Genomic DNA, 15786 nt, shown 5'->3' with positions numbered 1-15786 from the left:
TAATAATGACCCTTATATCTCTTTTTATAAACACTCTCTCCGCATCATGGGTGGTTATTAAGCTCAACAGCCCCTTTCCTCTCTATTCGCTTTCACCCTTTCTTTCTTCCCACTACAATTGTACATGTGCTACATCGTGGTGCAGTCTATCATCTTGTCTCGGTTTCTTGCCTATCAAATTACTTCTATCTGATCCGCAAAAAAACTTAATATTGCAGAATTAAATATGCCATTTCAGAAGCATAAAACGGAAGTGATGTTGCACAAGCCAGAGCTGGTGTACTCCATTTGCCGATGCCATATCTTTATGTGGATAAATTATATAAATATGACTCAAATCCATTAGCTTTTCTTTACTTTGCGTATTTTGGCCTGGCTTGGTATACAACAAAGAAGCACTTCACTGTTTGACACAAGCGCAAGACCTGCAGCTAAACACCCAGCGAATTGGTCTATATAGTCTTGTCTTTGCTTGGTTATTTAATCTCCTCTTTGCACACACGTTGCTAGGATAATAGGCGAACTTCAAATGCTTCCAGCCGTTCTTTATTGTCCTGTATAGCCACGTTTTTCTTCTGCTGATTCAAAATCAAGATGCAGCTATTGCTATCTATTCGTTTCGTATCTCATTGCTAAGCAGCAATGCCCTTGGAGCTCAGAGTCTTTCAATTTTCATTTTATAGCGAGCGCTGCCTTAGCATGAGCATTTAATACGATATTTCTACTGGCTATGTTAAGAAGAAAGGGAATCACATCGGTAGAATTTAACGAGTAGGTCAGTTTGCCAAATGACTGGATATCAGACGTATGAAATGAAACATGAAAATCAAAAATGATTGGTTTGCCACGGGGGGTGAATCCTCTTCAGAATATTAAAATTAAGTGTGGCTGGCTTCGAGAAGGAAATTTTAAACGCATGCTTTCGGCCCTGAGATCTACACTCAAGATCAACAGCCGCATTCCACTCGCAACAATGACAGGTGAAAACACATCGCGCAAGTTGGCCGGATACGAGTTTTATGAAAAGACATTGGGCTCGCCCAAGCTTATCCTTGCTCCTATGGTCGATGGCTCCGAGCAAGCCTGGCGTATTCTGAGTCGACGTTATGGTGCTCAAACTTGTTACACTCCAATGTTCCATGCGAGACTTTTCAGCGATCCTAAACATGGTGAGAAGTACCGACTTGATCAGTGGAGCACAGACAAGGAGGATCGTCCTACTGTTGTTCAGGTATGAATGAATGCTTCGTTATAGCTTTAGGTGAAACCTAGGTAGACAACAAGTGTGTTCATCAAGCTTTTTTTAAATAGTTTTGTGCCAACGATCCCCAAATATTGCTGAGAGCTGCAAAGTTGGTGGAAAACGACTGCGATGCTGTAGATCTCAACCTTGGCTGCCCTCAACATATCGCCAAAAAGGGCAACTATGGATCGTATTTGCAAGACGAGTGGGAATTGATAACCAGTATGGTTTCGTTGCTCCACAAGGAACTGGCCGTCCCAATTACTGTCAAAATCCGAGTGTTCCCGACAGTTGAACGAACAGTCGAATATGCAAAGATGATTGAAAAGGCGGGCGCTCAATTGCTTACTGTGCATGGACGACTTCGAGATCAAAAGGGTCATCACACTGGACTTGCGGATTGGGACAAGATCAAAGCTGTCAAGGAAGCAGTCAAGATCCCAGTGATTGCCAACGGCAACATCTTGTATCACTCGGATTTCAAGCGCTGTATGGATTATACGGGTGTGGACGGTGTCATGACAGCTGAAGGAAGCTTGTATAACCCGGCCATCTTTGCCGATCGAGAAATGCCTCCGTTGACTTGGGAAATGGCCAAGGAATATTTGGAAATCGTACGTGATCTCAAGACGACCGTGCGCTCCGGCATCATCAAGGGTCACTTGTTCAAGATTATGCATCCAAGTTTGCCACATCATAAGGAACTGCGCAATCGTATGGGCAAAGCACGTGATTGGCAGGAGTATTACGATGTCGTCATGGAACTTAAGAATAAACTGGAAGAGGATCGTGAACGAATCGGCGAGGATGAGCTGCGGGGACAACCGGATGAGGCTGGGATTCGCAAATATGGTCATTGGCGGTGCCAGCCCTACATCCGTCCGCCACTGCCCGAAGATTATGGAAAAAAGAAGGCCAAGAAGCAGGAGAATAAGCGCGAAGCTGGAGAGGAGGAAGCAAATGATGATGAGGCTGCGAACAAGAAGCTGAAAAAGGAAGAAATCGCAGCCACAGCCTGAAAAGGTTCATAGACCAGCATGAATGCTTTCCATATGTATATAAATTCGTATACCGACCTGTTAATTATGTTTGTAAAACCACCACCACACTTTTTGCATATCAAAGAGTTCTGGGGTTTCCGACAAAATTACCCCAAGACTCTCTTATTTTTTTTTTTATGTTTTCGCAGTAATAAAAATTATGGATTCCCCTCTCTAGTAAGTCAAATGTTGAGGCGCAGCTGGACCACTTTCTATTTCGGGTTATTCAGCTTTTGATGTAACTTCAAGAATTACATGATCTTTGTTCATCATTGTTTTGATGAACAAGGTAGATACTCAACAGTCGAAGTGAAAGAAATAGAAGGAATGCATTATTAAATAGCTTTGAGGCTCTACACGAAAACCAGAAAGTGGGAATGAACAGTGTTTCCGTAATGTTGTTTAGATCAACAATTCTGTATCACACGGTTTTCTGTTCTGTGAAACTCGAGAACTCGAGAACAAAGCTTTTTTAGTCAAACTGATCTGTAATCTTTCTTTCTTTTGCCTCTTTTTTACCGCCTCCCACTACGCCATTATGACCGCTGCCCAGCACTATGACGACAGTAAGTGAGCTTCCGCGCGCATCGAAGGACACATCGTCGTTAACGATAATATGGGGTACCAGTGAATCTGGTAAATGTACGGTCGCCATCCTACGAGCATTCTATACACGAATCACGGTCGTCTTTCTCTTCAGTTTCCGACTCGGGTAGCTCAGTTCAAAGTGATGGAAGAAGAGCGCAGCCACCAGAGAAAATCGTCGAGGTAAATATACCAGTAAGAATTAAAAACGAGTATTCAACCTTTAAAAGAAAAAGTACGAATAAGCGATTCTTCATTGATTAGACAAGAGAGCGCATCAGTACACATACTTTGCTCGAAACGAGTGTACTACCTGTGCTGAATATTCTGGCTACACTTTCGTTAATTGTTGGGATTGTCTTCGTCTATGCTCGAGCAGACGGAAAACCAGTAAACTTTACTATGGCTAGCATTCCCGTACCTTCACTTTTGGCGCTTCTTGTCTCGCTTGCTGTCCTTTTTATTGGTGGAGGCATAGGCTAGTAAGTCGGGAGTGCGAAGAGACATAAAAATAACAGCACAAGATTACTGATCAAATCAAATTTATAATAGTGCTGTATCAGAATATAAGTGGGCTCGATTCCAGCGTACTGCTAGCCAGCTAGCTCTGCTAGATGCATATGATGCCTGCTCGCGGGGTGTTGGCGGTAAGTCAGCCTTGTTGTCGTTCCTATACATACACAAAGCTTGCTAACATGATAATGACAGGTGCCATCCGAGCGATACCTTCTCTACGGCTTGATGCAGTATTGCTAGCGACGATCATTTTCTACTTGGGAATTCTTGCCATTGGACCTGCCGCTCAAGGAATCATCAGTGCTCGAACATACGATATCTGCAGTAACGCAACTGAAGAATCGCTTTTGATGGTGAACATCAGCCAGCCATTTTTTGAGATCAATGCATCTACAAAGGATCCAAGAACTATAACGGGGGTCCGGGACTTTTACAGTGTACAGCTTGGTCTTCGACAATATTTCCAGCAATTGCCTGTACAGATAGCGGACAGTTGCAGCGTAGACGCTATCAATTGTAGTTACAATGGCATCGGTATTCCGTATATCGGATTTGAATGCACGCAAACTCCTCTCGACAATATTCGAATAATCGACGTGCACAGCAACAATATCACCACGGTGGAAGATTACATTGACATTTTGAACGAAGATTTCCTTTCCTTATCAGCACCTGGCTTCTTTTACGAAGCTTCCATGGCCGGTCGCACGCACTACGACTTGAGAAACATCTCGCTACCGTACAATTATTCATCAAGTTCCGAAGCAGAGCCCTTCGACCAGGGCGCACGAGACAGTGTCGGGGATGTAACAATGGTGGTCGTTAGTCACGAGAACACGATGAGTTATCAAGGTCTCGATTCTGACACCCTAGAGGCGCGAAGATGTACGCTTAGACCATACTACAACTGGACAGAGATATACAATGTACGAGGAAACATCGGTTTCAACATCTTGTCATCCGAGCCAGTGACAATGGATTACGACAACATTATTGGGAACAACGTATATCTGAATGAAGTGGAAGATTCGGACGTCAATGCCACTATCCAGTTAAACATGTATGCGCTACAGCTGAGTGTGATGCGAGCACTTGTGTTGGGCGAAGGCGGCATAGTGCATCCTGTATATAATAGGGATACTGTGGAACAGAATCTACGAAACTTTTCCAACTATCTTGGTCTCACATACGTTCTTACATCACCTGGTGGCTCGGATGAACTTATCACAACAACGGGTCCATATAAAACCACTTGCAAGGAAACCGAGCTTCTTTTTGCGTTAAATCCAGCGTCCTACTATCCACTGGCTTTATGTCTTCTCGTCCCGTTGGCCTGGTGGACAGTGACATGGATCGTCAGCTTATACCAAGTCAATGGCGTCTCCCGTGGACATTCCCAAGTTGCACTGCTAGTCAGTGGCCTCACCCCTGTAGTCCGTGAGAAGATGCGGGGTACTATACACGAGAATCAGTATGCTGTCATGACTGCTGCCGGCAAAGTCAAAGTCAAATTTGGTGAGCGCGCTTCGGATGGCCAGCCTACTTTTGGATTACCGCAAGAAGTCAAGCCTATTGGTGTCAGACGCATGTCATTTTGATCTCTTTTATTACCTGTACTATCACCCATCCATTCACATGTTCCCGATATATTGCTTTTAATTTAAGTATGCATATATCTTCTGTCTAAATAATGAGCTTAATAATGAGCTTATTTCTCACAGTACGTAAAGCTGTGTGGTGTAATAATATAGCCCATCAGCAGTAACATAATCAGAGTAAATCATCCGTTGTGTGGTAATGCAGTACCTTAAACTCGCTGCCGCATGACAAGAGGCGGGACTTCAAACGGTGTTTCTATTGACTCGCGTTCGCATGGGCATATTTTTTCAGGTGCTCATAGACCGGCCATCGGCTTTTTTTCGTTTTCTGGGAGGCGTACGAAAAATGCGTCACTTTCCTTGTTTCCTATTTCTCTTGGCCATCGTCGGGCTAAGTCATGCAATTTCTAGACCAGGATGGCGTTTTGAGTAGGTCGAAACCATGAGTTATAAATTAAAGAACAAAACGGGAAAATAAGAGTTTGATTTCCCTAAACACGGATACAATGCATAGTATGTTACAGCAGCAGCGCATTCGAGCAGCAGAAGCTTCCATATCACCATCAGCCTCTTCGACAGCCGCTGTCAATGAACGCTATGGCCCATTCTATTTTGATCAACCGGTCAACCATTCGGACCCGTCGGCAGGAACGTTTAAGCATCGCTACTGGGTAAACACCGATTGGTATGAAAACGGCGGTCCAGTGATTTGTAAGCACCTTACTCCTTCTTTTTACCTTGCTCCTCGCATATATAAGCTGTTAAACCGCTCATGTATAGTATATAATGCTGGCGAAATGGATGCGATATCACGATCTGTTTATGTGACAAATTCTTCCATGGCACAACTGGCCGAGCAGTTAAACGGCATCGTTATAGTGATGGAACATAGATGCTACGGACAGTCGCAGCTAGGAACGGTAAGCAAGAAAAGAGAAATTGCGATCATCTGTCTCCCGGGCACTCACCACATAGATGTACCCGTGCTGATATATGTGAATTGTATGAATAGGATTACTCGGTTCAGTATCTGCGTACATTGAACACAGAGCAAGCATTGGAGGACATGGCAACGATTATAAGAGAGATCAAGGTATTAACGACCACATTGTTTCATTTGCAGATCCTTTTGTTTCTGTCACTGACGATCTCTTTGCGGTAATAGTTGCCAAAATTGGAATTACCTCCAGCGCCTGAAACAAAATGGATCGTTTATGGAGGTTCTTACAGCGGAAACTTGGCTGCGTGGATGCGTTATCGCTATCCTGACATTGTCTTTGCTGCCATTCCATCATCAGCGCCGGTTCAAATGAAATATAACTACTATGAGTACTTCTATCCTATCTGGAAATACGGTCCGAAGCATTGCATCAACGCCGTTGAGGAAGTTATCCGCTATATCGACCATATACTTTTCAGTCCGTTCTCAGAACCGAAACATCGTCTTAAAGAGCAATTTGGTGTGAAAGACTTGGCCCACGATGACGACTTTGCTGATTGTATGCTTCATATGACTTTCTCTCTTTTTCTGTATTTTGTCATAAAGTCATCCAGATCCAGACAATTCACACATCATTAATCCATGTTGATCCATATGTAATCCTTTTGGTATACTTAGTACTCAGTTATCCACTTGGACTATGGCAGTCAATGACACCAGCAGAAAATCCGTTTGAGACCGAATTTTGTTCAGTTTTTGACGATGCAAAGGATCTGCATGGATATATTGATGCCTTTGCTGGATACACCGCCAATCTCACCCAATTAATGTGCCAGGATTATGCTTCCGTGAATGAGTGCCTGGATTCCCACGATCCAAAATCGCCAATGTATACAGATCTAAAATCCGAAATACGACCTTGGTTATGGCAGGTGTGTACTGAATACTCTTATTGGCAAACAGGCGCACCATTATGGATTCCTACTATCGTTTCACGTAAGTTGGATACCCGCTGGTACCAACGACAATGTCCTCTTCTTTTCGGCGAGCACAATGTGCCTGCCCGACCCCAATGGCGTGCTATCAACAAAGAATATGAAGGCTGGCATATCAAACTCGATAGAGTATTTTGGATCGATGGTGAATATGATCCTTGGAGAACTTTAAGTGTACAAAGCGACTGGGCTCCTGATCGACGACATTGGAATGAAAAGGATGCCCGCTATGCTGTATTACCACATTCAGTACATCATTGGGTAAAGTATTGCATGATTCCGTGCTCTATAGCAGTGTAGTATATTAACTGTAAGAGTTGTCCATTTTGTATATGTTAGGATTTCTTTGTTTCGGATTATGTATCCGAAGATATCAAGCAACTACAGAAGGATATGTTCACGACACTTAGCGCCTGGATTGCGGATGCCAATAATAGCAAGGAAAATGGTCAAGAAGACAACAATAACGATAGCACTCAGATACCATCTAAGTTTATGTATCAAAACACTCCTTGATAATTTGACACGGAATAAAGTCGTATAAATGCGCCGGTTCCGTTGTCTTGACAAACAATCTGGACTAGCAGTGTACTGCATGCTCTTACAGAGCTCAAACTGTCTATGCGATAGGAAGGACAAAGTATAGCCTGTTGAATCCCCCAAAACACCATGTCGTAGCACAAAGCAGACAATCTCGAAAAAGATTGTCCAAGGCGCCCCTGTTCGAACTGAGCAGATTGCTTGGAGCTCTTGCCATGATGCGTGATATCTTATAAATGGGGCGAAACCCAAGTGTGGCGTGCCTATATAACTTCTTTCAAAGTGATTAACAACTCAAAATTATCTATACAGAACGTCAAGCAGCAATTCGTGTGCTCCAACGTATGGACTCGTGCACAAAGCAAAGACACAATGGTGGAGCAGCCGGCCGGAAAGCACTTGCTGTAGACTGGTTTCATGGGCATAGGTTAGTTTTAAATTTGGGAACCATAAGGAACATGACAACACACTCAAGATACTTTAAGTGTAAGCTAATTGCATACGGTATTTACTCACAATTTTGGTCGGGGTTCTAAAGGATATCAAGGAGACTGATAGCAGTGCGTTTTTTGGAAGAGCATTATATCAAATTCACCAGGTATGCAATGGAATAAGATATGAGAACTGTTTCTGAAATGCTTAAAGGACAAAATAAGTTGATTTGGTATAACTCATTAAGTACTTATATACATGTTCACTTACCGTCATTTATTCAATGCACTCAACCACATCTACTGCTTTCCGACGAGCAAGCGCGTGGAAACTGCTGCCGCCTAGCATCAAATAATAAGTGCAACGACGAGACTTAGAGGTGACAAGCGGGCTTCAACATCTATTCGACGACGTTTTTTTTTGAAGTGCAGACAGTTGATTTTGGTACAATTTAAACTATACACATGTAGACGAGGAAAGACAACACGTCGGCTAACCCATATCGCAAAGGCTGCCCACTATAAAAAAAGCTATGATGCGATCAAGGATTTCAGGGTAAACATAAAAAAACATTGGATGGCAAGGTTTTAAGGCCATTCATCCGTGCACTTGAACATATATAAGTCTTGTAATGTACCCTACGTTTATAGCCACGTAATTATTCCTTTTAATCTACAGTATCGTAAATTTAAGTACTAATGTACCCGAATAATCTTAGCAATAGCAACTACAGAGGATTGCCAAAGTCGAAAGTCTATAAGAGGCCAAGCTCGATAAGTAAAAACTTGAAGTTTTGGGTTATGCTGTTGAAATTGATCCCTTTCAATTTCTAGCGTAGGCTTTTTGCTAAGCTTCTTTTTTTCTAGTCCAACGAAAACTCCAAGGTGTGCAAAGAGGCCAAGATTAGAGTTACGAAGTAAGATGTAGAGTATAGCGAGATGTATCAGATTTACAATGTGTATTTGAAAAGCTTATATTTTAGCGTTTACAGTACAAGGAACTATCAAACCGACATCGCAACGAAAAATGGAGAGCATTGGTACACAGCCAAAGCACCAAGTCGCCGTATATTTGGCAATATACGCAAAATCATGATTAACCAATTAACACCGGACTTGTAAGAGGATTCTATCAATAAATATATGATAAAGCTCTTATTCTATCGACGTAAACTCTATTATCACACATAGCTATTGCGATGTATTTAAATAGACTTTGAGTTGAAGGGCTGGGAAGCAACACAGTGCAAGACATCTATCAATCTACAAATTGATTCAAATAGTCTAAAAACCATAAAATCTAATGACAGTAAAAGCTTCTTGTTTTGTATTTCTCCATCATATGTTACTCGCATCTAAACAAGCAATGTAATGAAATGACCTGATGCTCATAATTCCGTACGCATGTAGCATATGTGAAACAGGGATTGAACCTGAACCCAATTTATGAACCGATGCTTATCTAAGTATGTATCAAAAATAAGGTCCACACACGCCAAATGCAGCTGATATTCCGGCTAATGCACGCTTTTTTGCTCTTCATGCAGTTTCCCACGATGATGCTAATAGAATAGAGACTGCGGGTGCATAGGATCGGGCTGAAGAAGACTTATAACTACTGGTGTCTATGTGACAATAAACACTGGTAGTACGGTGTGGGACAGGTTGCTCTGGACTTTTTGTACTACAAACGAGAACAAACCCAGTTCCAAGTATGTACACAAAACTTTAACCCTTTCCTTTTCGATATCTTTCCAGTGTGGGGGAAAGCACGCGACGTTGTGTTCCAGTATTCTTGGCCCGCATATGCCCTACTTGCCGATCGTTTAACAAGAAAAAGCGAGGATTGATACTTTACTATAAGCGAAGGCCGCACTACTAAAAAAGTGTATTTTTCAACCTCTCTTTAATATACGAGCAAGGTTGTCCCCCAGCTGGGATTTTTGGCTCGGGGGGAGGGGAAAGAGGGGCGATCTATATCCAGTGTGATGCAGCAGTAAACGTGGCAGTGCGTAAACAGTAAGTGGAAAATAGAGAGGTAACACGATGTGCTCTAACCCGTCCAGCCAAATATGATGAACGGGATAATGTAGCAATTACTCTCACGAACCAAAGGGCGAGCTATGATTGTGTTCGATAATGACGATACGAACATTTGATCGGAACACACTTCTTGTGAAACCGTAAACGACAACTTTTCTGTGCCTCCCGACCTTTTATTCTCGGCTTGCTTTGCTTCTTCGACCAACTTCTTTGTTTTGCAAAACCGGGACCTTCTCTTTTGAGAAATTCAACTCGAAATTTAAGAAATTCGGCGGACCATGGGGAATCGCATTTCTCGGAGGTCCAGGACATCTCAATCAGAGAGTGGTACTGGCGGCGACTCAGTCGATTACAGAGTTGGCGCCGTGTCTACTACTTACAGCGCACCGAACTTCCCCGAGCTGCCAATACCTGCGAATGAACTGGAGATAACACGTCAGAGACACGAGCACTTTTTGTTAAAGCACATTTTCCAGAAAAGCTATTTCGCCCCTGTGGATAGCATACTGCAGGATTCGAACGCAGTTATCCTAGATTATGGCTGTGGACTGTGCGGTACTTGGCTTGTTGGTAAGGAAAGAGAAAACCCCTACTACAAATAATAATACTTCATATGACATCTTATAGTCGTCGTTTCTTGAGTATTAACAAGTAAGATGTAATGAAAAACGTGTAAACAGAGATGGCGAACGATTATCCAAATGCCAGGTTTCATGGCATCGATATGTTTAAGCTTCCCGAACCAGAAGACGGGTTACATATACCGCCAAACTTACATTTTGACAAGGCAAACATATTACAAGGAATCCTTCGTCCCAATGACTCGTTTGACTATATCCATCAAAGGGCTATGCTACATGCCTATCATGGTGATGACATTGCTTACGTGATGCGTGAATTAATGCGTTTGCTAAAACCTGGCGGATGGCTTGAACTGGTCGAGGTAAGCGCATAAACTATTATCATTGCTCTAATTTACGCAGCTGATTGTTCGAACGTAACGATTCCTGTAACTAGTACGATCTTGTTCCTAAGCGGGCCGGTCCGCTTTTCGCAAGACTCTTTGACGTTGGTATGTCTGTTCAGAAAGCCTAGCAGGATGAAAAAAAAAAATTGACTAAATCATCTCTTGACAGTTTACAATTATTTAAAGTCTCGACAAAAGCATATATTTCACGGACCAAAATTACGTCGATTTCTTACGGACGGGGGCTTCCAAGATATTCATTTCGAGTATTCGTCCATACCGATATGTTGGGGCGGCTACTTGGGAAAACTCATGTACGAGGTATGTGTGTATATGCATTGAGTTTCTCTTTAATAAGTCGACAGACTAGGTGCTAGGTACGCATTTTATTCAAGGGGCAGTAATAATAAGAAATTGATAATACCAACGATTTTAGAACTGTTTAACGGGGTTGCGGCATCTTGGGCCTGTAATATATCACGAACTATTTAATACTGATGCCGGATTCAACGAGGCACACTTTGAGGAATATATCGATAAGGCGTTCGATGAATGTGTACAATACCAAACGTTTATGAATATTCATTGGGCATATGGTAGAAAGCCCACTAATGCATAGAATACTTATATTAATTAATAGCATTATACCTCTATATTTAATATCATTATTAATTTGTTGATAGCAAGCAAAATCTATTAATACAACCACAACAACTGCACCCAATTTTGTTTTCTTTCAGACTACTCGCAACAAAGAAGCGGGAGTTGTAAATGTCCTAAACTCAATTCTCTGGTTTGAGCAGAAAGAGGGAAGCGTGCATTTGCCTGCAATAGCTCTTTTTTTTTATTTTACTGTCTTTTTTCTACTGCTAGTATGAGCGTCCTTGGTGTGTATTAACCTCTCTAAATGCTGCACGCGTGAGCATTTCAAGCAAGAATTTAATAACTCACTTCATTCATTATAGTGACGACTACATTTTCACAAGGTGCTGTGTTTTATGCTGGTGAGACCGTTTCCTGCACAATCGAGTTCAGCAACCCGCTACCAACCCTTCCAAAAGCGCCGAGCGCTTCGTCGTCATCCTCTTCTTCGTACAGCAGACGATCAAGCACACGCTTTCATCAACCTTCACCGCGCCATCTTCAGGGCAATGGTGGCCACAGTCGCTCTCACTCTTTGAACTCTGCGTCAGACATAAGCGTGACCTCGTCCGGTAAACCGTCGTCCTCTTCGCCGCCGTCGCAACAACCGCAACAACCACAACAGTGGGAGCGCCAAACCAAAAGTGCTTCACGGGAAGTCGAAGGCTTGGCGCTTTTAACAGGGTCGACTACTAAATCGGCAACGACTAGTCTGACTTCTTTGGCGTCGTCGACATTTTCTTTTTTTACTGGAAATTATAAGCAAGACCAGCAATCTACGCGTCAAGATGGCCAGCGCGAAACACGTTGGGATGCACCACAATGTAAAGATTCAAATCAATACGGGGAAAACTGTATGGCTTGGAGAGAGAAAAGGTGGCATAGAAGAGAAAAGAAGAAGAGTGAAAGTAAAAGGGTCAAGATAGTAGCAGGAGGAGTGTGTGCTGGATAATGATGATGCTAAAGATACTGCATTTTTTTTTATTCTGATCAACTGTTTTGTATACAGCGGGCGAGCAAGGGACTATGATAGCAATGCAGGATGAAACAGTCGGAAACCCTGCGGGAGGTGAGCCGATTTCAATTGAGCTTGGCGATACCTTGACACCACGATCCAGTATCGATACACAGTCCATTCGCGAACCCTATCTGGACGCCAGTCGTCGTAGTTCGGTCGACTCTTTAGCATCCAATCATCCGTACCATACGGCAGCGCGAGCATCACAGTTGTCGGCACCGCGTCTTTCACAGTTTCTCCTCAGATCGTCCTCTGCCCCTTCTCTTGTAAAAAAACCTGAGCATCTTCTTTGGGGATTTGCTCAAGTGGTTGGAAATTTTATCGTTGACCCATCGCTCATCAATAACAACGAGTTTGCACCCTTGAAACGACGAACCATGTATCGTCCACACGGATCTGGCATGGGTGGAGGAGGTGGTCTGTTAATGGGCAAACCTGATGCGCATTCCAAGATTGGTAAACTGGGCGATATAGTATGGGAGAGTGCATTTGTTGGTTTTGGATAGAGTATTGACAGGGAATATTAGACACGCGAACGACTCCTGTCATTTCGACTCCACCCTCCATCCTTTTTGTTGATCTTGATCTGGCCCCGGGCGAAACGAAAAAGTGTAAGGCATACATGCATCTGATATCCTAGCGCTAAAAGTGGAAGCCTAATAGATAATTGTACAACATAGTTTCTTACAAACTCAAACTTCCCAATGATATCCCGCCATCACACCGAGGCAAAGCAATTCGTTTTACTTATTCACTTGTTGTCGGTACACAACGATCAAACTCATCTCCATCGAATGGCCAGGGTCAGGTTGTGCAGATACCTTTCCGAGTGCTGAATCACGTATCTGGTATGTGGAAATGATAATGTAATTGCTATGGTGAATCCACGGCTAGAAATGGTTTTCATTGAAACTCAACGTAAGGCGGATATGTTTCTTGAAAATTAGAGGATGGTTCTCGGCCAATATACGACTTGATGAACCCTGTGGTCATGTATAAAGATGAAGCTATTGTGGAAGCCTTTTCAGAAGAAGATTTCAAGAAAGCAAAACTGAGCATGAGGCGAACAAGTAGCAAAGCTGGTATGTTTATCCCAATAATAGCTGATACACATCTTCTTAAAAGAAAGGTACTAATCGTGGTTTTTGTGCGAGTTAGCAAGTGATAAAGCACGGAGTGATTTCCTCGACTATGTAAATGAGTTATCGGCCCACAGTTCGGAGAACGAATCATTTTCCGAAATCACTCGTCGAGAAAGTGATGCATATGATGAACCTACTGCAGAACAAAAGCAAGATGATGATGACACCGCAGAAAAACGGATGTTTGGTAGAGCATGCGCACAGATTGTATCACGGATAACAAATAGTAGTCGGAAAGGTACAAATGTTCTGCTCTCAGTGTTTTGAACTGCTGGTTGTTCTATATGCTTATCAACTGCGTTCTTTTTCTTCCTTTAGCTATGTTTGATATTTGCAAAAGTAATCAGCGTGTTGCACAATTACACATGACAAAAACAGCATATCGGCTAGGTGAAGCAGTACTTGGTGTACTAGATTTTGAGCATGCGATATTGCCGACTTATGAGGTAAACTAGAAAGGACAAAATGAAATCCGTATTCTATTGTTGTTCGCAGTAAACGATTAACAGAAATGCAAATAGGTATCTATCTTACTGGAAAGCAACGAAATTATTGAATCAGATATCGCCCTTCGACCTGCCCAACAAATTACAAGAATTTCACGAAAATGCTATGCCGAGCATCATTCATTTTGTCTTTCTCATCGACGTTTAGCGTTCTCTTTACCGATTCCTTCTATTGCCTCACCAGAATTCCAAACAACAGGAGGTAAATATATGTCCAAGAGACAAAACAGAATAAGCCGACTTAATAGAACTTGTTTTTCAGCTAATCATGCTCATGTATGTACATTTATTAGTAAAACTGCAATATTATCTCAAGTTTGAATTCATTGTCACCCAAAAACCCGCCGCTAATCCCGATACTACTACTTCCACTACCGCTAATCATTCCTCTCCTTCATCCTCCTCCTCCAACAGTACTACCGCCACCTCCAGCATCCCTGCATCCTATATTCCAATTAATGTTGATGAACGACATAGACATTTTCAAAGTGCGCAAGACGTTGACGTGAGCACATTTGATTGTCAAATCCCTATCCGGGTGTATGGATCACCGGGAGGAACTGATCGCGCGGTCTACGGTCGTCCATACACATTCCTTGTACAGTAAACCAATGTCTTCAACTCTTTTTCTCCTCGACTAACCCTAGTTTACCTTTTCCCCTCTCATTTTTTCTTCAACATGCACTTACGCACAACCTCATTCTGTTTGTTGCTGATTCGTTCCAACACAAAAGTGCTCTGGACCGAAGAAAGAACAAGTAAAACCACCATTTTGTAAACATTACGTGAACCCCATATGTGTATTCAATAAATTGGCAAATGCGCTGGTGGATGGAGGCGGTAGCCGAACCAGCTCTTTGCTACTGAGCTCATCAACAGCATCAATAAGGTTACTACCACAAAAAGGTATGAAACCAGCTCGTTAAAAAACTGCAATGCTGTATATGTGGCGTTTCGCGAGATTTCTTTGAAAAGCATACCTCGGGTTGCTACATATGCAATAGCCTTTGTCGCTCATTGCTTGTGCAAGTTCTTGTTGATGGTTATCCATTAGAAGGCTGTTGCTTACTACAATCAGTGGTTTTGGTATCCTTAGTGCCTGTAAAATAGATCCTGATCCTATATAATATTCTCGAGTTAGTGACCTGCAGTGTGGTGAATATCAAGCTTGTGTATATGAGTTTACCAGCATGGCTAATCACTAGAGAAGCTTTCTCCATGTCTTGCGTTATAGAAGGCTTGTAAGCATAGCCTTGCAACGTGAGTTTACTGTTGTTGTCATTGCTGCTGTTGTTCCTGTTGCGCTTAAAGATCGATTCAGACGAGCCGTACTGAATCAACAGCGTTTTATATCCTAAGCGCTCGAGCGCATTCAGAAATGATGCCGCGGTACATGCTTCTACAAGTGAGTCGAATCCCGTGGAGCCCACAGTGACGAAAACAGTTGTCATTGTGAAATCAAAAGTAAAGAAAAGGGCTGTTGGTTCCTGCGTGGAGGATCGGCACACGAAAAGAAGATAGGCGATGGTGCCTTGTGGCACGCGAGAAACGATATTAAAATATGCCCTGACAACATTAGA

The 15786-nt window shown here is 42.7% G+C and overlaps 8 protein-coding genes across 8 annotated transcripts; 6 read left to right on the top strand and 2 right to left on the bottom strand.

Moving 5' to 3' along the window:
- Nucleotides 1-973: 973 nt before the first annotated feature.
- On the top strand, nucleotides 974-2262 carry BDB00DRAFT_784376 (dihydrouridine synthase-domain-containing protein; the record flags this gene model as incomplete). The annotated part of the gene is made up of 2 exons (XM_053120458.1): nucleotides 974-1231; nucleotides 1312-2262. 2 exons carry the CDS (start codon nucleotides 974-976, stop codon nucleotides 2260-2262), a joined length of 1209 nt encoding a protein of 402 aa, XP_052984123.1.
- A 1544-nt stretch (nucleotides 2263-3806) lies between these two features.
- Nucleotides 3807-5251, top strand: BDB00DRAFT_802207 (uncharacterized protein). The gene is made up of 2 exons (XM_053121936.1): nucleotides 3807-5067; nucleotides 5191-5251. Exon 1 carries the CDS (start codon nucleotides 4080-4082, stop codon nucleotides 4980-4982), a length of 903 nt encoding a protein of 300 aa, XP_052984122.1. The 5' UTR covers nucleotides 3807-4079; the 3' UTR covers nucleotides 4983-5067; nucleotides 5191-5251.
- Nucleotides 5252-5497: 246 nt separating this feature from the next.
- Nucleotides 5498-6561, top strand: BDB00DRAFT_756046 (serine carboxypeptidase S28-domain-containing protein; the record flags this gene model as incomplete). Its single annotated transcript, XM_053118876.1, has 4 exons — nucleotides 5498-5693; nucleotides 5763-5902; nucleotides 5995-6075; nucleotides 6148-6561. 4 exons carry the CDS (start codon nucleotides 5498-5500, stop codon nucleotides 6559-6561), a joined length of 831 nt encoding a protein of 276 aa, XP_052984121.1.
- Nucleotides 6562-6605: 44 nt separating this feature from the next.
- Nucleotides 6606-7498, top strand: BDB00DRAFT_543118 (uncharacterized protein). The gene is made up of 3 exons (XM_053117794.1): nucleotides 6606-6811; nucleotides 6886-7178; nucleotides 7257-7498. Exons 1-3 carry the CDS (start codon nucleotides 6775-6777, stop codon nucleotides 7431-7433), a joined length of 507 nt encoding a protein of 168 aa, XP_052984120.1. The 5' UTR covers nucleotides 6606-6774; the 3' UTR covers nucleotides 7434-7498.
- A 2198-nt stretch (nucleotides 7499-9696) lies between these two features.
- BDB00DRAFT_802194 (uncharacterized protein) lies at nucleotides 9697-10081 on the bottom strand. Its single transcript, XM_053121935.1, has 2 exons — nucleotides 9982-10081; nucleotides 9697-9907 (listed from the first exon to the last, which is right to left on the bottom strand). Exons 1-2 carry the CDS (start codon nucleotides 10041-10043, stop codon nucleotides 9784-9786), a joined length of 186 nt encoding a protein of 61 aa, XP_052984119.1. The 5' UTR covers nucleotides 10044-10081; the 3' UTR covers nucleotides 9697-9783.
- Nucleotides 10082-11599, top strand: BDB00DRAFT_802191 (S-adenosyl-L-methionine-dependent methyltransferase). Its single transcript, XM_053121934.1, has 5 exons — nucleotides 10082-10501; nucleotides 10612-10874; nucleotides 10949-11003; nucleotides 11068-11219; nucleotides 11335-11599. Exons 1-5 carry the CDS (start codon nucleotides 10210-10212, stop codon nucleotides 11515-11517), a joined length of 945 nt encoding a protein of 314 aa, XP_052984118.1. The 5' UTR covers nucleotides 10082-10209; the 3' UTR covers nucleotides 11518-11599.
- A 56-nt stretch (nucleotides 11600-11655) lies between these two features.
- On the top strand, nucleotides 11656-15082 carry BDB00DRAFT_802185 (Rgp1-domain-containing protein). The gene is made up of 10 exons (XM_053121933.1): nucleotides 11656-11785; nucleotides 11864-12364; nucleotides 12550-13014; nucleotides 13086-13169; nucleotides 13239-13406; nucleotides 13506-13640; nucleotides 13717-13938; nucleotides 14019-14146; nucleotides 14222-14408; nucleotides 14500-15082. Exons 1-10 carry the CDS (start codon nucleotides 11773-11775, stop codon nucleotides 14811-14813), a joined length of 2217 nt encoding a protein of 738 aa, XP_052984117.1. The 5' UTR covers nucleotides 11656-11772; the 3' UTR covers nucleotides 14814-15082.
- BDB00DRAFT_724062 (glycosyl transferase) lies at nucleotides 14994-15645 on the bottom strand (the record flags this gene model as incomplete). The annotated part of the gene is made up of 3 exons (XM_053118224.1): nucleotides 14994-15099; nucleotides 15187-15325; nucleotides 15393-15645. Coding segments are annotated over 3 exons (498 nt in total), but the record flags the coding sequence as incomplete, so codon positions are not given.
- Between the last annotated feature and the right edge of the window lie 141 nt (nucleotides 15646-15786).

This window comes from Zychaea mexicana (genome assembly GCF_025766255.1).
Source record: "Zychaea mexicana strain RSA 1403 chromosome Unknown BDB00scaffold_7, whole genome shotgun sequence".
NCBI classification, from domain to species: Eukaryota; Fungi; Mucoromycota; class Mucoromycetes; order Mucorales; family Lichtheimiaceae; genus Zychaea; species Zychaea mexicana.
This window is presented reverse-complemented; position numbering and strand designations above follow the sequence as displayed.

Excerpts from the sequence above, each read along its gene's own strand:
- BDB00DRAFT_802207 (XM_053121936.1), top strand. The coding sequence starts at position 4,080 with ATGGCCGGTCGCACGCACTACGACTTGAGAAACATCTCGCTACCGTAC.
- BDB00DRAFT_543118 (XM_053117794.1), top strand. The coding sequence starts at position 6,775 with ATGAGTGCCTGGATTCCCACGATCCAAAATCGCCAAT. Across the intron at positions 6,812-6,885 it reads CACGATCCAAAATCGCCAAT|GCGCACCATTATGGATTCCT; the intron begins GTATACAGATCT and ends ATTGGCAAACAG. Across the intron at positions 7,179-7,256 it reads CACATTCAGTACATCATTGG|GATTTCTTTGTTTCGGATTA; the intron begins GTAAAGTATTGC and ends TGTATATGTTAG.
- BDB00DRAFT_802194 (XM_053121935.1), bottom strand. The coding sequence starts at position 10,043 with ATGTTCGTATCGTCATTATCGAACACAATCATAGCTCGCCCTTTGGTT. Across the intron at positions 9,908-9,981 it reads TTGGTTCGTGAGAGTAATTG|TGTTTACGCACTGCCACGTT; the intron begins CTACATTATCCC and ends TTTTCCACTTAC.
- BDB00DRAFT_802191 (XM_053121934.1), top strand. The coding sequence starts at position 10,210 with ATGGGGAATCGCATTTCTCGGAGGTCCAGGACATCTCAATCAGAGAGT. Across the intron at positions 10,875-10,948 it reads GATGGCTTGAACTGGTCGAG|TACGATCTTGTTCCTAAGCG; the intron begins GTAAGCGCATAA and ends TCCTGTAACTAG. Across the intron at positions 11,220-11,334 it reads TGGGAAAACTCATGTACGAG|AACTGTTTAACGGGGTTGCG; the intron begins GTATGTGTGTAT and ends CAACGATTTTAG.
- BDB00DRAFT_802185 (XM_053121933.1), top strand. Across the intron at positions 13,407-13,505 it reads AGTGCTGAATCACGTATCTG|AGGATGGTTCTCGGCCAATA; the intron begins GTATGTGGAAAT and ends CTTGAAAATTAG. Across the intron at positions 13,641-13,716 it reads GCGAACAAGTAGCAAAGCTG|CAAGTGATAAAGCACGGAGT; the intron begins GTATGTTTATCC and ends TGTGCGAGTTAG.